This window comes from Anopheles gambiae, chromosome 3, assembly GCF_943734735.2.
Source record: "Anopheles gambiae chromosome 3, idAnoGambNW_F1_1, whole genome shotgun sequence".
Taxonomy (NCBI): Eukaryota; Metazoa; Arthropoda; class Insecta; order Diptera; family Culicidae; genus Anopheles; species Anopheles gambiae.
In genome coordinates, this window is record NC_064602.1 from 98,808,802 (window position 1) to 98,829,298 (window position 20,497).

The following is a 20,497-nucleotide window of genomic DNA, read 5'->3' on the forward strand; positions in this document are numbered from 1 at the left end:
TTGCATTGCGCACTCCGGTTCTGAATACGTTGCTGTCATGTTGTTTTCTCTTCCATTTAGTTTTCCATATCTTCGCTGCTGGTGAGCCACCGTAGCAGTGCGTTGTCAGCGCATCGGATTTGGTTCAATGCAAGGGACGTGAAAGGGCCGTGATCCTAGCAAATCAGTTGCAGTCGACAGGAACCCAGCGGACAACTCCTCCGCATCACAAACCAACAATGGTTTGCAAATCAAAGTCACAAAGTAAGACTGCGGATGTGAGCAGAACCAACGTAAGGGGAAGAAGGCAGAAAAGAGAGAGAGAACAACGGGCTCGGTAGGCGTTACGTATGAGTCACCTTGTGGCGATTGTCTACCGAATGTTCTCAATCACACAGGGCACAATAATCGAGCCTATCTTGATCTTCCAGCAATGATTCCAGCGCTGGTGGCTCTAGTCAAGAAAACTAGCCTGCCAAGATGTCCTAGAACAAAGAACCTTCACTTTAAATCGATAAGTAAAACACGATCATTGGAAATCGTAGGCAGTTAGGTGCAGAGCACAGGCTACGTTAAGTGCATTCGTTTGCAGTCGAAATCAATGTCAATCGATCGGATCGGACCTTTCCATGCCCCAATGGGGTAATATTGAAAAAAAAAGTTAGTCAAACGGACCGGTAGGTCCGTGATAAACGATAATCACATGCTCAAATATCCCCAAAATCTTACCATGATGTGTATAGCAAAGCAGAGGCGTTTGGGATTGCATACAAGAGAGTGTTTGGGATTGCATATAAGGTGGTAATATGACAACGAATGAACCCTTCTGCGACAGAAAGAGACGTAGAGAAAGCTAGAAAAGACAGAAGATGGAAAACATTGGAAATAATTGACATTTGTGTAATGGCTTTTTGAGTGCGCATGGTGTGCGCGGCCATGTAGTTATCTAGGTACAGTGAGATCGGATAAGCAATCGAAATGCAAGGGAAGCGATATAAACTACCATTACCCCCAAATGGGAACGCAGCAGAAGAGGAGGTAGCGCGAAGAAAATCGAAACGAACAGAGAACTCGAAATTGAAAGCGAAACGACGATCGCCACTCAACGGGCCACATTGTACAAAGAACGGAACGGCAGCGGCAACCCAGTCGAGTGGGTGGATGCATCGCGTATCGCGTATGGCCACTGCCACAGGACCCGAACGGTCCGCAGACGACGGTCCGCAGTGGCAATCGTTTTCCCACAAAGCGAATGGCTAATAGCCAGATCGCCAATGCGAAAGAGACGCCAGAGAAAGAGACACCAACGGCAGCAATAGCAACGAACTCTAGACGACGGACATGCAGTCGGTGAAGTTTGAAATTGTGGCACTGTGGGCGAGATTTGACTCATGGAAGCGAGTTTTCCTTCCAGCGTAGCCCAGCGACCACGCCACACATAAAAGGACAACCTTTAGAACGACATTTTTCGCACCGAAAATGGATGCGAAAGGTGGAAGTGATTGCGATTTTTTTTTGTGCGCGACGAGCGTACTCTCCCTGCCATATTCCAGTGAGATGCGCGATCACCCTCAATGTGACCATTGCAGCAGGAGAAAAACTCGATCACTCGAGCCACCTTCTATGACAACGATGGTCAAACAGTTTTTGAGAGGTTTTCACCAAAATCTGCTCGATGCAGTACTCTGCATGTTTTTGACAGTATGGGGACACACGATCCCACCGATAACAGACAACCCGCGGTTCTTTCGAACGTGGACAGGAGCTCTGGACGAGTGAATGGAGTCGACACTCCTTCGGTGTGCGTATGACTAGGTAAACTTCTTACCCATCGAATTGCGTGCGAATGTGTAGTTACTATTGCTGTCGTTGGTGTTGCAGTGTCTGCATTCTCAAGTGTCTCAAATTAGGGAAAACGAATGATTGAAGTGCGCCTTACACTTATACTGGGAAAAAAATCTTGGCAATAAACATGTTACCATTCCTCATTGCAGCCAACAATTAGTAAAAGTCTTCTCCTTTCTCCAGTGTTTGTGTGTGTCTGGTGTTCGGCACATCGTGAAAGACCACTTTTCAGTCCTGACCACTTATGTTTCATCCCTTGAGTGGTTTTTATCAAGGACAAGGGTGCCACGACAAGGGCTTGGGATTTTAGGAAGAATTTACCGCATAACGTAGGAGCGATGTTCAACAGAGAAAAAAAAACATGAACGGGTCAAATCCCGGAAGATTCAAGTGATTACGTACCACGATTTTTTCCGTTATTCTACCCCGAATTATGCGTGTGTTAGCTGTCGTGGAGCGTTGCCGCTACTCCGCAGGCCACAGCCCATATCATTGTTCCAGCCCGTGGACCGCAAAGACACAAGATTGCAGCGTGTGTATGGAATAGTTTTTCGGGACGGTCGGATTGTCCCCGTCTGGCGCGTGTGGGTCGTGGCATGGAAGCCATTAAGGATTCTTCGAATTTTATGGCTTCACTGCACACGGAGCGAGCGAGACGACCATACCCAGGCGGTGCAGTGCACACTTCTTCGCGAGCCGGGAAGCAAACTTACTGCTGCACAGTTACGATCACGGACGGTGATTGACAGTATATAAGCGCTTCATAGATCCACTTGTTTGCCTACGTTCTAAGCGCCTTGTGCGCCACCCTTGGCATCCAACAACGATAACCAGGAGCAGTGCGAGACGATGTCACCCTTTCCACCATTTTTATGGTTTCTTGGGGTGGAATACAGCTCGGAGAAAATATGGGACACTGCGGACGAATTCCGGACATCCAGCGTCTTTGTTCCGAGAACTCGCGTCCACCGCAGATTAGCCCGTGCCCTGCCCTGCGCTCTCCGTGGTCGCTCATGCGGGCGGACCATGCAGCTTTACGATTTTATGCGATCCTGGAAAATGGTAAGCTGCCTGCTCCTCGACAGCAGCAGCCTTGAGCATCTCTCTCTCGCTCTCTCGCTCTATAGGTTGGCTACATCCGCCCGGTTGCGTGCCGACGACCCGTTCCATGAAATAAGACTGTTTTCGCGTCGGAGTGACATTTGTTTGTCCTACCAAAACGATTCCTGTGGTGAGGTGGCAGGGGTGAGTAAGTACAATCCTTTGCGAAACCTCCGCTGATCGTTGCCTCCTTGCTTGACCTTCTTTTCACCCTTCCGTGAGGCGTTTTACGGCGATGTTTCTGCACCGCTTCAACGTGCGATCCCGTCCGTTCGCGTTTGCGTTCGCGTTATTTGCGCATGGCCTCCGATCGCGCCAAGCCGGTTTTTTGAAATTCTCGTTATTGTTGATCGCGCGTTCGCGCGCTTGCGGACCCGCGCCGCCCTTCCGCCTAACCCCCGCACGACAGCCGGGTTTGTTGCTGGTGGTGATCAGTTGTGGCTGATTATCTTGCGGTCCGCGGAGCGCTGTTCACCTCGCCGCGCTGGGGAACGTTGTGCTATGACACACGCACACCAACGCACGAGCAGGGGGTTACAAGAACGTGACACTACCAATACTACCACCGTTCGGCTGGACTGGAGCCATGATGGAGCCCCGATTCTCTTGGGCAGATTCTGGGTCTGGCATGGACTAGCTGCTACTGCGGCTACTGAGCGCGCTTCGCGGACCGCGGAATCTTCGCTGCCGTGTCTTTGCTGCTGTTCTTCTCGCCATCGTTGGCTCACGTCACCATTGTGATTGTCTCTCGCTCTCTCGCTCTCTCTCTCTCGTTTTGTCCATTCTTCTGTCGGTGGGGCGTAGCAGGCGTAGCGTCTCGCGAGCATGCTGTAATAATACTACACCAGTCAGAGACGCGGGAATGTGGCTCTCGAGTTCTGGTTGCGTTATTCTATGCGGTTGGTGCGAACGGGGTGAAGATGGCAGACGGGAAGAAAGAAAAACACCCGAATGAGAATACAGTAAAAAGACGCACACTCGAATACTGATTCACTTCGAAGCAGCAGCAGAAAGGCAAAAAAAACTCGCCCCGATCGAACCGGGGTGGAGTGTTTCGGAAACGAGAACCTTTTTAAATAACATAATTTATGGCATGTTGAATAAACAAATAAATATTGGGTTTTCTGAATACTGGGCAAATGTGTGTGGTGGAATCACCTCCAGCGGCCGTGGTCGTCGTCGTCGTCGTCGTCGTCTTCATCTTCTTCTATTTAGTTGTACCGGGCTGTTCGTGCGCGATAGCTGTGTGGTTGATCAAGCACACCGTGGCGGTGAGAATGGTGGGGGGCTCAGGTATTGTCCGAGCCCGAGAGCCGTGCCTTTCCGATCGAGCAGCCAATCTCGAGAAGGATGCGCTACTTCGAAAGGTGTGATCTTTATCTTTCCTTCCCACCAATCGCGGGCTTCATCGAGACAACATTCGGTGTTTACCATTATCGCGCTCGCCGGATCGACCCCTAATGCTGCTAATCTTTTTACTGTCAAAGTGTGGCATATGTCAACATTTGGTTGGCTCGAGTGGTCTCGTCGCCACGAGGAAACCTCGCCCCGCACTGCCAGTCCCCTTCAAGCGGGGGGCTTTAGGGCGCTTCAAATCACAACGTCTTCCTTATCCGCCGATATTTGATAAGAAAGGTGTAAAGAGGGTGTTAAAATGTATTCGATAAATACAACGCTGACACTGAAGATGGGTCAGCCCGGCAGCTCATGGACAGCTCGCTATGTGTGCTATGATTACATTTGTAAGTCAAAGTTGATTGCATTGCCGTTTGTCGTTGGGTCTTTCTGTTCCACCAACCAAGCTGATTATTAACGCGTGATTATTAGGACTAGCAGAGACGCGAAAAAAGACGCTCAATCAAAATGTCTCTCCATCGACGGATCGCCTCCCAGCGGAATAGTCTCATTAAAGTGAACCGATTAAAACATTGCGCGCTAGAGCTGAAGCTCAACTTTCCACCACACTCATACGGATTGCGGTGTGAAGAAACCCCATCTTTGGCGAAAGCTGCCACGACAGCAATAGCATTAAAAAAAAAACAGACACTCTCGGTAAATTGCAAAATCACTCACTCCCGTGGGATGACAGTCAACAATTATGACTCTATAAGGATGAACAAAAAAGACGCACACTCCTTAGTCCGTTCGGACGGGATGGCGGCAGAACGGTGGCGAGAACGGTCGAGAGGTTTCTCGGCTCGGGTTGAGAGAAGCTCTAGTATAGCCACCCCGGTGCACTTTCTTCCGCGTTTTACATGACCGCTTGTTAGTCGTCAGGGGGACGTAACGAGGTGACAGCGCACGTCGAATGAGTAGCGAAATTCCTATCCAAAGCGCGGGATCATTGGAGAGGTGGTGGGGTCTCTGGGCGGGCGCGCGAGCTGCAAAAGGTGCGGAAACCCCATTGCATAGAACCGTAGTGAAGGTGGGATGAAGGTGAAGATGGGGCAGTGGCGCGGGAAAGTCACTGTGGTTACACTCACGAAAAAGCCACAAGACGACGCAAGTAGTAGCAGCAGCAAAACGAACAAATTAAATTGACGCTATCTCCTGGCCACACGGAATGTGCGCGCCCCGCGTGCGTGTGGGAGAGTCGCGCCGGGCCTGTGTTGCGGAACGCTGCGCTGTGCTACGAGGTCACACGGGGAGGTGTACCGTGGTGTTTGTGGTGGCAGCGGCGGTGGGTCGGTTGCGCTCCGGTCGCGATGTCGTTGTCTAATCATCACCCGGCTTCGACGCCTTTTGCCGTGGCCCGGTGCAGAGTGAGAGAGGGCTACAAAAAATGCGCTCCAAGGTAAATGGACCAAGCGAGTGAGAGGGAGAGAGCGAGCGAAAAAGGCAATTGGAGTGTTCTGGGTTAAATAAGGGCTCTCGGGGCGACAAAAAACGGAGGGGGCGGCTAGAAGGGGGTTGGGAGACGCACAGAAACAACACACACCGACGAGTTGTGCTCTTATCAGTGAACTCACGGGGCTACACGAACGCTAACCAAACGTTTCACCGATAGAGTGTCCTCTTCCATCACGGGTGTGTGTGTGTGTTTTTTTGTTTGTGTGAACCATGCCCAGCTAGTCCAGATCGAACGGGGGGTAGCAAAATGGCGCGTATAAACAAGCGAATGTTTGACTAGGCTCAGTTCCCCTGAGTTTAATGGCCAACCGTGCGCATCAATTAAAGAACGATCTTACGGAAACGGATAAAAGAAGTCTTCAGCCTCATTCAGTAACTCTTTCTCTGAACTGCTCCAACTACGGCAACTCTTCATCAGGAGCTGTCAAACGCCTTTCCGTTTCCGTGGACAAGGGCACCCGTCCCAATCTACATCCGACCGGCTCGGACTCGTGTGATGTGACGTTTCGGCGTTATCATTGCACCGACATTTGACAGTCGGTTCCCATCCGATATGGCACCTTCCGCTTGGGGCGGGCGTGAAGCATCACACTGATATTTCTTAATTTTCCAATTGGGCTGAACTGAATTGGAATTTTTCGGCCTCTCTCCCACCCTCCCCTGTGGCTTCAGTTCTGTTTTTTTCTCCTCTCTCGCCTGTAGCGTGAATGACAGAGCATGATGGCTTCCGCTACACCACCCATCTTTCGTTATCATGCGTTTAGTTTAACAGACAGATAGAGAGAAACCAGAGCGAAAAAAAGCATGTTCTTCTCCCATACTCCCTTCGCACGCCCTCCCCCCCGTTTCCTATCTTGTCGCGTATCTCGCCACCCATTAGCTGCCGGCGTTCAACCCCACAACGGCTTGCGTGTGTTGCGACAGTGATGATTGGAGCGCATCAGATAATTTTGTTGCTCATCACTCGGTCCCCCCTTCCCACTGGCTGTCCAGGTCCAGCTCCAGGTCCGTTTCGTCTCCCTCATCCCCTTTCTCTCCCGCTATCCAATGAAAGAGCCCTTTTTCGATTCCTTGTTTGTACTTGGCTTTAAAACCGTCCTCCCGCTCCCCGGTGAACGCATACACACACGAACCGATTGATAAACACGATGGCAATTGCTGCTTCTGCTGCTGCAGCGCGCGCTACCCTATCATTATTGGGCACCACAAACACACGTTTTGTGTGCTTCAACCCATCGTGCACCCCTCGGTTCCGCTGTAGAACCCTCTCCCCGATTCCTGTTAAATAGATCCCAAACTAGTACCAGCGAAGGGGAGCAGCAGCAGACCACTTAAGCATGACTTTTCATCACGGCCACCAACCAGCCCGAGGGGCCTGGGACCGATCTGTTTACACGAGGATTTGCGTATCCCATCGCACTGCTCCAGACTCTTCACCCTTACTCCCTCTCCTGGGAAAACGGGAGTGAAAATGAAAGGAAATAAATTAATATAGGGAAATTTCTCATTCCGCCACAGTTGCCGCGCCTGATCGATCGTTTGCTGCCCTCCTAATGCTCGTTCGACATTCCGAGGCATGGAGATCCCCGCGCACCACCTCACCGACCTCGCTGGACCGGACCTTACCGCACCATTGCGTACCCGATAATGTTTGGGTCAGAACGAATTTGTGCTACGAAACTATTTGTAACCAATCAGCGAACGTGTTGAAAAGTAACTTCAATCTATATTCGCCCCCACACGCCACACGCCTGATTCTCTTTCTCTCTCGGGAGAGAGAGAGAGAGCGCGCGCGACCGGCCCTAGGACCGGCCGCATTTCCGCAAGACGATTTGTTTACACATTGCAATGTGAATGCGAATGGCTTTGGGGCTTAATTGAATTGCGCAAGATGGAAAATGGATAGAGCGCGACTGGTGCGGCGATCGCTTCGGACGCGATCGGTTCCATTTGTGTCGATGTGCCGGCAAAGAGCGAATAAGCGACCCAACTTTGGTACGATCATGTTGACTTTTCTGCAATAGAATGACGACGGCGTCCGGTGTTCAGATGACACACGCCCACCTAATCAATTACCACACGGCTCTTATCGGCCCAGGCCCGTCAATTTGCTGTAAGCATTATCGTGCAGCTCCGTTGAGCCGTCTTGAGACAGTTCCTATTTTGTTTCTTTTTTTTTGTTTTGTTTTGCGTTTTTGCTCATCCGTCTATAGATTGTCCGCGCGACCACCATTCCGGCCATAAAGGTCGGAATCAACGAGACATTCGAAGAGCCGATAAACGTGTCGATTATCTGTCGTACGTGTTTCGTCGCCAACCGCTAATCTAATGCGCGCGAGCGTGTGTAATCTTTTTATGTGGCGGTAACGCCGTGGGGCAGTTTATGTCTCTGCCAACGATGGGTCGGCATGAATCGTACGCACGTACACGCCCGCTCGGTTTACTGCCAATCGGATTCGAGCCAATTGGTTGTGGCGTCGTCATTGGGGGGCGATGCGACGGAACAATTAACCGACCGGCGGAATTGTAACTTCCGGCGACTTATTACCAGGGCACGACGCCAGGTTGACTTTACCAAATATTGAGCAGTGCAGCGATTCACCGACGGAACGGTCGGTGCATCGCATTTTGTTTTGCGCTTGTACTTGGGCTGGATTGGAAGTCAAACAGCTTGTGCTTGGCTTTCTTATCGGCGCCTGCGAGTGATTTATTATGCATACATAACCGTCATTAGAGCGAGGTCAAAGCAATTCTAATTGGCCGCACAAACACAATCGCAAGGTGCATTGATGCTGCATGTTGCGCGCGCGTGTTGCCTGCGCAGGAGTGTGAATGCTTGGAGGGCATTACTTCAAGCTTAGCTGCTCATAAAATCCGTTTCGTTTTAAAACAACATAAGTCTGACATAAGCGAGGAAGGCGCTGCGCTGCTACAGTTAAGAAAATCATTACAAACAGATCGACGTTTCCTTCCGTGTGGATCGTTGGTGGTCCTTGAAAAGCTCGTTCCACTGATGACAAGCGTAGACAATCCAACAGACAGCCGGCGGCAGCAGTGTTTTTCTTCTTCTTCTTCTTCTTCTTCTTCTTCTTGCCTCACACTCTGGCGCCGGATCGACACTAGCACGGCTTCGACGAATGGGCGCTGCATCGTTTGCAAATCTCCCTCGGCTCGTGTGCCTCCACGGTCAAAGAGCCTTACGCCCTCGCATCGACTGGAACTGTGTATGTTTGTTGCCATTTCTCGATCTGTTTCACATTCCCTCGTTTCCCTTCGCCATCTGTGCGCCATGTTTGTGCGCTTGCATGAGACGCGCGAGAGCACATGGGCGCAAAAGCGTTTGCGCCAACACGTTGCATGGCGCGCATACGACCGTGCGTAAGCGGGGCGCAGACTTATCGCTTTTCCAAGCTCTTGCGCACCCTTCCGCTGCTTTTCGTCCGCTTCCCCGCGATCGATTTTCGTTATGGTCAGACTAGAAGAGAGTGTTGCGCGGTGGGAGGGGGGGGGGTGTGCCTGGGTAAGTGATGAGCTGTCGATCAAGCCGTCGCGGATGAAGCGAAACCTATTCCTCATCGACGGGTTGATCGATCGTGGTCCACCGCAGCGCACGGTATCGGCTTTCCAGCGTCTTACCGCCCCAAACCACACACGCAACGTGGGCCGCACGGTGCGATGTAGCCGGGAAAAGAGCATTAACGATGACTAACGACGATCCCCTCCGGCCCACCCACTAGCAGCAGGGACTCAATATCAATTGGAAGTCCTAATGCTATCCACCCGCTTTAGCAAGCGAGAGAGTGAGAGAGAGAGAGCCTCCCAGGGGGTTCTAAATGTTGAACATTTCGTTCGATTTCGCATCGATCGCAAACCGGAAATTCTTCCAAATGTGGACGTCCTAGAATTTTGGGCTGCCCGAGATGCTGGCCTAATGAGGCTACATTCCAGCAGTGCGTCAGCTGACGCTTTCGATACTCGGTTATGAGTTCCTTGTTCCTTGGAACATGTAAAGCACAGCTCGGCATCCAAAGGAGGTGATTTTATCGGCGCTTAATTCAACCCGGTTTGCTCTCCCCGTAATGATGCTGCTCCATGGTACGGGCCCGGCCCTCTAGGAATGCGTACAACACCGCCGTAGTGCAATGGGAGGGAACGAATAGGCGAAAGAGAGCGAGATGGCAAGAAATATGGAGGGAAACACATTGTACGACACAGGGCTCTGTTAGTAAGTACTAATTATAGCATAATTAATTGCTCAACTATAAAACCGATACCGGGGAGTTTTGTTTTGCCTGATGGGTAGTGATGTTTTTTTTTTTACTTTTTATTTGTTGTTATGTTGCCATTGCGCCGTCCTGATACATCACTACACGGTGCGCCCAGGTTCCGGCCTTGGAATGATGCTGAACCGGGTGATTGCGTGGCTGCAAGCATCGACATGCATGCACCGTTAAGAGGCACGGCGTGGTGTGTGAAGTCAGAGAGAGAGAGAAAAAGAGAGATGCGTTTAGAGTTGTTGGGAAAAAAGAGCTGCTAGCACACAGCAATGCGCCATCCCTTCCTCCCTTCGCAAGCATCAACAGTAGTAAACAGCGTTTGGGGGAAGTGGCGCTGCACCGTCGGAAGGAAACGGAACCACCCGAAGGGAAAGGAATAATAATAACATTCATTTATTATCATAATTACTATGTGCGCAATTATTACATTTTTTGAATTTTCGATACCCTTTCCACGCAGTCCCACACAAACACACACACACCGAGAAACGCACATATACTAGCGCAAGAAGTGCACGAAAGCGCAATGGAAGAGATGGGCCGTTCGTTGGCGATTCGTAAGTTTCGCGCGCCCGTAAGCACACCGGTGGGTAACTCCGGTAGCTAATTACTTCTTTTAAGGCTCAGCTAGGCCCCCCACAAATGGGCCCCGCAAAGTAGCTGGTTTGCCATCCTTCGCTGGCGTCTAAGTGCCCTCCCATGGTTTGCCCACCACCGTGACTCGGGCGCGCTCGTGCCTTCCTTTCCTTCCGACGATGCCTCGAAACCTTTGGGATCCGTCTGGTGGAAAATATATTAATTAAATGCTCACACACAACACAACGAGCATAGGAGTGAAACCTGCGCCACCGCCAACCGGCGGTGTCGAGCGCCTGGGAGCGGAATGCCAACACTCCGGGGCAAACCGTTCCTGTCTCCCATTTCCTTCGTTTAGCGCTGTGGTGTTGGTGGTGTTTTTTTCCGGCCACCCCTTTCGGTTGCTTCTGCTGCTACTACACATCTGTCGAACAGGTGAGCACAGGTGGCAGTAAAGCTTTCGTTCACTTCTCCCTTCGCTGAAGCGATAAGCGAACGTGCAGGAGTTGCGAAATGAGCACCCTTGACCTCCCCCATTTGGTACGTGTGTGTATGTGTGTGCGGTTCCGGGCTGAGGGGAAGGGCGCCATCATGCACACGACGGTTAATACCGGAGACCCACGCACCGAAAAACTTAACTCACCGTGAAGCTGATGAAAACTTTGAACACAACTATTACGTTTTTTTGCCAAGTTGGTGTAGCGGGAAACAGTTTAACGTACAACACACAGCCGGCCAACTCACAGGTGAGGAAAGCAGCAGTCGTTCGCTAATGAAAAAAGAAACATTACAATTAATTACGCTTCGGACGGCTAAGAATTGGGCCGAGTTGTGCCTCGGAACAGTAATTGAAACCTCGCCTGCTGCCTTTGGAAACTCGAACAGGCAGCAGCGCGAGGTTTGATGAACAAATCGAAAGATCGCCATCGTCATTATCCTTATGATCGCGAACATGGTTCCGTTGGATGCCCGAATCAACTGCCCTCCCCTCTCATCTCTTTGGAGCTGCAAAACCCATCGCTGCCCCTCTCTGTCTCCCTCGTTCGTTCGTGCTCTACCTCAAAACCTCCGAGTGAAGGAAAAAGTATTTGCAACAAAATATTGACACTATGGTGCACCCACCCACCCACGCCAACAACTCGTTCGCACTCGTTCAACCTGCTGCCTTCGTGAGAGGCGTGTGCGGAATATGTGGCCAATTAAAACTGCTCATTCCGACAGTAGCAGTAACAACGGCGGCCGCCGCTCCAATTGACCGTTACGCTCACGTAATAATCTGCCGCCGCTACCGATGCCGATTTGCCGATTTTTCCGACCTCGTGCGGCCACTCCAGGCCTAGTTTTTGAGCGCCCAGTTTCGTGGCGTTGATGTTTTTCACTCCCTTGCTTTTCGTAACGGACGCGGACACGCCGATCGGACGGAGAAATTTGCGCCAAATGAGGCGCGAAAACAATTTCTTCGCCCCTTTCTCGCCTGCCGCGCGTACGCATTCCTTTTTCGGGGAGTGTTGGTGGAAAGAACCTGCCAGCGCCGAGAGTTAATATTGAAAACACCTCTTCCTTCTGTTGCCCCCTTGGTTCGTCAGAGAATATGAGGCGAAAATGTTTGCGCAGGTTCAAGCGGGCAAGAAATATTGCCCCAACCGTTGGTAAATGAACTATTTCATAAAGTGCCGGCAAACAGAGGGCAAGAATCGGCAACGAATTCATTTCTTACGGCATTCCATTTGTGCCCGGCTAAACCTCCCAATGTGAGTGTAATAAAATCAACAGTAGTGCCACAGGAGGACGCTTTAAGCATACTCATTCATGCGGTGGTACGCGCTCGTCCCATTCAAGAGCGATCCTCTCTGCGGATATGCGCACCTAAAATGGCCATGCATATTAATGATCTTTTTTTATTGACAATAATCTATCGGGAATAAATAACACGACAGAGAATTGCCATTCCGATCGCTCACAGAAACCGAACCGCCCCATCCCAACGCCCGAGCGAGCTGTTCAAACCAAGGGAAGCTGCCGTATGTCGCAGGACAGGTGTGAAGGAAGAGATAATGGAACCGAATACTTTTCAAGACAGTCTAAGTAAACAGTGAGTCGAGTTCCTCGCCTTACCCAGTCGCCCGCTTGTATACACACACACACACACACGTACACAGTGTGGAGCTTTGTTTTTTCAGCATTTAATGAATAGTTGCGTAGCACCATACCATACGGAAATGTTTGATAGAGGCACCGGTTCGGGCATGTGTGCTTTTCGTCAGGTTTGTTTTCCCTTTTTTCATGTGTAAAGTGTACTATTCGTTAGCATACACGCATATGCTGTGAATGTGTGTCAGGCCCGAAGGCTTTTTTTTTGACGAATCAAGTGAAGCTGAGAGGCAAATGCTGGCCGGGAGAAGAAAAAGTGAAAACATACAGTTTGTTGTACCGTAACCCCGTAATCCCGAAATGCGTATACCACACCACAGAAACGCGTACACACAGCCATTTGCTTTGGCTTCTTTCGACGCACCACTATATACACTTGCATTAGCTGCAAGTGCAACGGGGTTAAAAAACAAAACAAAAGCTAAGAGAAAGAAGAAAAAACGGTTAGGCAAACATAATTTGTTCAAAAATCAATATTTTACGTTTAAATTTCTCGCGCAAGTGCTCGGTTCTGGAGCGCCCTACGAAGCGGGTGAAACGCACACCACAATGCACTCGGTTGGTGCACTCGTAACAGATATTGTTTTAGAAGCGAAGAAATTGAACGATTACGGAACGCAACATTTCACGCTATTCCTGCGTAGCCAAATGCCCGATAAGAACTGCCGCTGATACTGGCCCTTGTTTGACAAACAAAACGACGGGACAAAACGACCCCCTCCGGCTACCTTTTGCTTCAGTTAAGCGAGGATCGATTTCTTACCGGGACTACAGAAACTTCATAACAAACACCATGTTCGGATCGGGCGCTATTCAACCTCTTTAGCCTCTAATGCATGCATGATGCATCGATCAACCGAAAAAAAACCGGAACACATTTACTCCGGCAGTGTTACGAATCAAGCGAAAGGTTTAGTCAACGAGCCCTTTCCCGCCTGGGCACGGAAAACTGTCACATAGTACCCGTGCCTTTATCAAATCAAATCGAAACTGTGGGGAGGGCGCAAAAAAAAACTACTGAATTCAATCAATAACCGTCATTCAGGCAAACCCGCTTGTCCCGCTTAGCACAGCAAGATCCGTGGCGCGAACGGCCGCGCGAGGAAAGGGCCGGAAAATGCGCACGGGTAAAACATGGTGCAGCAAAACAGCACAAACCCGTCCTCGATGCTCGATGCCCGGGAGCGATAGGCGACGATGTGTTTAGGTGGTCGGCCCGGGCAGCGATAATGGCGATAACCGTCGCGATGTGGCCCCGTGTTCGGCCACAGGCGACAAAATCAGCAGCAGCGATGGTTTTGCTGGTGGTGGTAGGCTCAAGGTGATTGGATTCGGGGTGCGTCCGGCAACGGGTTGAAAAAAAAGGGGTGCAGGGGTTTTGACGCGATCGTAATTATTTCTAATCAATCAAAAAGTAAACACAGCACATACAACAACCACTTGTATGTATGTGTATGTGTATGTGTGTGTGTATGCCACGGGACGCAATCGTGAGGGTGAGCAGGGCTTTGCTGTGAGCTGTGAACGATAGTAATGAACGAGGTGAGATCGATTCGCGCAAAAGGTAAGAGTGAGAAAATCCGCCTACCTTTGGGAGGTACAATTTCATGCCCCAGCCATTTTCTACCCAACATGGCCGGGTTCGAAAACTGCGTCAAAAACACAAAAGAAGAGGGTGTACATTATCTTTAAACTGGCGGGAATGGTAGCACACGCGTTGAATAATGAGTGAAATTGACGATGGCGATCGGGACGCCATACCGCATGCCCGTTCACCGCGAGTGAGTGGGCAACGAAGGCGACGAACGCATTTGGACGACATCATCACATGAACAACAAAATACATCCACACACACATATCCGTGCACAAAATTAAAGAAAACTACATAAAACGAAGGCTTCGAGAAGTGGACGCTCTCTTCTACACTTGTTTGCTGTCGATCACAAGTCAATCGATCGCGACTGGACAGCGGGCCATACGAAGAAGGGTGCGCGGTGCGGTACGGCAGTCGGTTACGGAATTCGGGTTTGTGTACCGAAAACAAAAAAAAAACCGTACAACCCCCTTGAACCACCCAGTGCTACGGTCAAACAACTCCGCGATGAGCGCTGCAGAACAACGCGCGCACAAATCCATTCCCATTGCGTTGCTTCCGTCTCGTGGCGCATATGTTTTTTTTTTTACATCTTCTGATGATGTTTGCTATTTCACAGTGTTTCAGTTGATTTTATCAGTCCGCTCGACAGTATTTAGTGTGTGTTTTTTTTATCGTTTTTTTGTTATTCGAATTCAATTGTTGGCCTTTCAAATCAGGGTACCACCGTTAATGCCATCGAAAAGCCAAAGCAGCGAATTATCGCACCGAGCGTACCGGTCGTCCGAGGGCAGAGGCGTGGACGAGCGTTTAATGTGCGAACAGAAACGGTCAACATTACATAAAGCTCTAACTTGGCGGGCGCAGAAGAGTGCAGTCTTCGGTCTCATCCCTCACCACCAACGGACAACCGATAGAGATGGCCTTGCCACACGACATTCGCTCTTCTTTGCTTCCCCCCTCTCCCTCTCCTCAGTCGTTGGGTGGGGTGGAATGCATATAGATTTTGCTTGAGAGGGGGGGGGGGGGGGGAGGGACGGAGATGGGCACGAAGAGTCGACCAAAGTGCCAAACGATTGAACAAACGGAATGGAATCGCGTGTCCTGGCATTGGCAAGGTGATGGAAACAAGTGCAAGACGTGTTCACGTTCGGCAGTGTCTTTTGCTTTTATGGCACGTTAATATTTCGAACAGCTTCGTCAGTCGAGCACATCAAGTGATGGTTGTTTTTTTTTTTGTTTTGTGTTCGGTTGTGTCACGCCAATATGAGTGCAAAGTTGTGGCGTTACTGTAGGACAGTGGATTGACGATTTGCTCTGACACACAATACCAGTACAAAAATGCTTTTCACTGAAGCATTTCGAAAAACTAATATCCACAGTTTGTAGCACAATTTCCACGAAATACTTAGCCCAACTAAGCGCTCATAAATACAGGCTTTTCTGTGGTAATATCGAGGGAAAGCGTTTCGCCGTAACGCTTCCCCCGGGTGGCTTGAAATATGAACTAGCTTAATGGCTTCTTCCTCTGATTTTTTAAATCTACAAATCCAATCATACCTGAGACTTATCCACGGTTTTAAAACAAATCACATTAAATGCACATCCCATCGGGACTAGAATAACACATCTACTTCTTGCGAGTAGCGTGGTGGATTGTTCTAGAAGCAAACAAGAAATCCCTCCACTTTTTCGTATCAACTTACACCGTGGCCGGACTTGGTGAGCGTTACTTTCGCTTCCAACGTTTCGGTAAGAAATTGAAAACTATAGCACTGCTAAACCCTTACCAACACCTGCTTACCACAGGGTAAAGTTCATTCCGAGGGCTTCAGCAAGGACCGTTGACTAAGCTTCTACTGCTTCTTGACCTCGTTCGTGTGTTCCGTACACCCCCTGCTCGAAGTATCGAGGAAACCCGTCATGTGAAGGAACGCTCCACGTTGCCCGCAATCGCATTCTCAACTAACCGGAGCTATATCTTCTTATAGGTTTTTTCTCGGTTCAACCCAAAAAAAATCACCAGCTCTTTCACCCTTGGTTCCGGTTTTACTGACGCGACAACGCTCGCTGTAAACGTTTCTTTCCTTCCCCCGAAAGCGCAGCCTTTGCCATTTATGCTTTTTTAATGAGCATATATGTGGTGCGTTTGATAATCTGCTAATGAATGGCACTTTTAAAAGATGCTTCTAATAAGTTGAGCGTCGTAGTAACCGCTCGCCCGAGAACCGCTCAAAAGCTCCAGAACACACCTGAAACGATGCACCATAAACCAAGATAAGAGACTACCGGGCGTGAGGGAGCTGGCCAGCGTTGCATTCCCACCAACCCGCGCACACCCATACGGCATGCAAAAAGCTACAGCAAACGGGTGAAGAAAATCAGTTAACGAAGTGCCAAACTCTGTTATGAGGATTATTTATTAATGTTATAATGATTACCGGTCTCATTAGTTGCGCGCTGGGACGCGAAAAAGGTGGGAAAGAACTGATCGTCGCAATCGCACTACCGAACGGCTAATAACGAAGCATTAAAGAAAGAGGAAAATGACGCCAACGAATTTGATTAGTCAAGCAAAGTTGTGGAGGGATGGAGGGGGGAAGGAGGACGATAGGGAAACAATAAGAAGTTGAAATGGAATGAAATGGAGGGTGGTGAACAAATCAAGAACTGAACAGACGAAGCAAAAAAAATGGACTGCAAAGTATGTGTGTGTGTGTGTGTGTCTTTGCTTGAGTCTGGGACTTTCATTAGTCGTAACATCGCATTTACTATAGATAAGGAAAATCCACCCTACACACCTACGCCCCCGTTGTTTTCAGGTGGATTTTGGAGCTTGTTTTTGGGCTGTTTTTTATCATCTCTCATTTTCCTTCCACTTTTCTTCTCTATCGCTCTTCTAACGCACAGACACACACACTGAGAAGCACGTACACAAATAGACGATTTAGAAAATGCAAACAGTCAAATCGGATAGATAAAAAGCAACCGAATGAGCGTGGAAAGAAAACACAAACGCGCTGTTTTGTCCCTCGAGCGTCGCGAGGCGAAAGGCGCACAGAACTGATTCGGTTTTATTTTATCTTCTTGTTAACAAATAAAACATATTTAAACAAAACGAAATCAGACAACGGTGAGATGAGGGCAACAGCGCACGGCTCATCATCATCCCCGCTGGGCGAGCAAACCGGGGTGGGCAAGCCTATTGGGATAGAGTCAATGGCACGCTGAAAAGGAGAGTGAGAATGTGAAGCAAAAAAGGGCTAACTTTAATGAAACAGAACAACAAAAAACCCCAGAGGCAGCTACTTAAAACGGGCAAAAAGCATGCCTCTCATCTTAAACGAACTGGGAACTCTGCTTAAGATGTATGCTCACACCCATACCTACCTACATACATACATACATACATACATACGTTCGCATACATACCAAAGCACACAGGCATGCGCGCGGCTGCGAGATGATCAAATATTTGAATATCAACTTCCACGAGAACGCACAAGACGAAGCCAAATCAAGTGAAGAAATGGGTTAAAATTTTCAACAACTCTTACGAAAAGATCCGCCGCAAAAGATCCCCCCCCCCCCCGCCCCTCTCCTCTGTGGCCCGTGGAACGCGCAAATGGATTGCGCAAACATTCGGCGCAAATCTCGGACGCCTTTTACGCCATGCATGTTCTGAATTTTATGCTCTTCCTGCTTTTCTCAGTTTCGTCTTCCATTAGCAGATTTGTTCGGATGTTTCTTTCTTTCTTTGAGATTTCATCGATAAACTTCCACTTGTGGGATATGGTTTCGCATGTGAAATGCAAGGCACGGAAGATATCGTTACACCAGAACGGTAGAGTGATGAAGCCAGCATTAGAACCCAATTATTCCCATTGAACGAAACAAAGGTATGTTTTGTAATTCGACTGGAGTTTTGCAATCTTTCCGTTGTTACCACACATACAAATACATACACACAGTGGGTACAAATTTAAAGATAGCAATAATCCGTACTTGGACAGCTGGTAATCCGTACTTTGTAGCAGCCCTCCAAACACCTTCCCTGTCCCTCTCCTTATGCGAGCAATCACTTTAACTGTAAAAGGAAAGAAAAAACATAAAAAAGAGTAAAACGATCCTCGCTCCAGGAGGAAAGAAAACTTTGAAAAAGTATACATAACACCACGATTGTCTTATCAACGGTTGTTGACAACGGTTCTTCCAATCGCCCGATGCACGTGCGGGGCCGGGCAATCGATTAGATGCTAGTGCAAATGGAGAAAGGCTCTCCTAACTTTCCTAACCTTATTGATAGAGAGACAGATTGTGCAAGCAGATGGTGGTCACGGTTGGCCAAAAGAAAAGCCTAGCAATCCAACCGGCTAGCCACCATTGTTTGTTCCAAGCGAGCTTTCTGTTTGCCTTACTTTAGCTCTATTTAGCAACCAAATCCTAATACCTTCCTCCTACCCCGCGTTAGCCCGTAAGCATCTGCTGAGCAAGCAACCGAAGGACTCTAAACATTTGAATATATTTTACTGTTTTTCTAGTTATTAAGTAAATCGAACAAAACAACATAAATAAACGAACTAGGGAGAGAAAGAGAGCGCGTACGGTCTGTGTAATATGGTACAATAAGCTAATTTAAACGATGCCTTTCAAACGAGCGATAGACGTTAGTTTGCTAGTAAAACCGACAGTTTTAGGGTGCAACGGTAAAGCGGCACATACTTTCGCAAAAAGCAAGCAATCAAAAAGAACTAGCGTTACGCGAAAAATGTAGAAAAATCTTTCCTAACGGGGAGGAATATCGTATCGTAGAGCAGTAAGAGAACGCGCATCTTCCAAAATAGGTAGAAGAATTAATAATGTACGTTATAAGCATGAGTTATGCTCGCGGGGAAAGCAACGAGAAAGAGCAACGAACGTATCCATGTATGGATCACGCTACGGCAAAACAACAACCAACATTGTAAATAAAGAGTTTAAAAGATACACTTTGCGAAATTGAATTCTGATGCTTTTTTTTCTTTTTTCTGCTCCGTGGCCGGTACGTCCGAAACCCCAAAGCAAGCAACCCCAAAAAACAACGTTTTAATTTTATGCTTAACTTACTCACAGGACGGCTCTCTCAGGACATCTTTTGTGCAGTCGTATCGTTACACACATACATTGTTGTGCTGGGAACGTGATCTCCAATTTTACAATTTAACTTTACTCACATTTAGATGAGGGACTTAACTAAGTCCCTGTGTCCGGAGCGTACCCCCGGTGAGCAAGAGTATGGGGAGGGGAGGGGGGGGGGGTGTGCACCCCGTAAACCCGGTCGGACATTTAAATAATTTTGATGATGATTTTATAGCCCATATTTCATGCGTGATGTGTCCGCGTGCCGTCTTTCCTGCTCCATCACAGGGTGGCCGTGTGCGTGCCGTGTACGATGGCAGGTATGCAAGCGGCGTCGTTAGTTAGTTTACTGCCGAAAATGGTCATTTTGTTGCAAAAGGGTCGTGTTCTCATTTTGGGGTCCATTTGGGGAGCTGTAATTAAACAATCCCATCTATTTCAATTGAACTTTCATACCGAGCTCCGGGCGGCTCCATGATCATGCGGTTTCGACGGCCAATGGTTCACGCTTCCACAGTTCCCAGCAGGGTATGCAAGGCAGCACCGGGAAGTTGTGTGAGCAGTAGTTGTAAGCACTCGTACGTACACATTCGGCAATGCTCTCGAATAGTAGTGCCGGTTTGGAGGAAGAGTGACGTTGAAATTATAATTTCTGCAACATTTACCCCGTTCAAAGGATGGCGAGCGTCCAGGGAAGTGGTAAATGGCAGGCTTCCGTCCCTCCGATTTCGAGCCATTTGTACGCGTCTTCCCCTGTCCTATGGTTGGCAGGACGTGTGGCAAATCAACACGCCAAACGTCACCCGTCGTCGCCGGAATGTTCCGCAATGAGGCAGCAAACACCGAGGCACCGAGCCATCGTCCAACAGCGCAGGGAAGGGAGACATCCTGAATGAGTCGTAAAAATTGTTTGAAATTTAATGGAATTTTAATATTATTGTCCGCTGTAAAACCATTTTATGGTGGATCCGCTTTCATTTGCTGCCTTTTCAGCTCGCCGTACAC

General features: G+C 49.0%; 1 protein-coding gene across 2 annotated transcripts in view; it reads left to right on the top strand.

Annotated features, from left to right (window-relative positions):
• Window positions 1–19,377, top strand: part of LOC133393042 (protein pangolin, isoforms A/H/I/S-like) — a 29,260-nt gene extending 9,883 nt beyond the window's left edge. The window contains exons 2-3 of one of the 2 annotated variants that reach the window (XR_009765969.1): window positions 61–1,983; window positions 2,057–19,377. Coding sequence is in view for 1 of the 2 variants with exons in the window: in XM_061656178.1 (XP_061512162.1) it covers window positions 61–85 (25 nt within the window). In the remaining variant the exon portion in view is untranslated. Of the gene's footprint in view, window positions 1–60 lie in introns of both variants that reach the window. The other variant, XM_061656178.1, reaches the window with a different exon arrangement.
• Window positions 19,378–20,497: the final 1,120 nt, after the last annotated feature.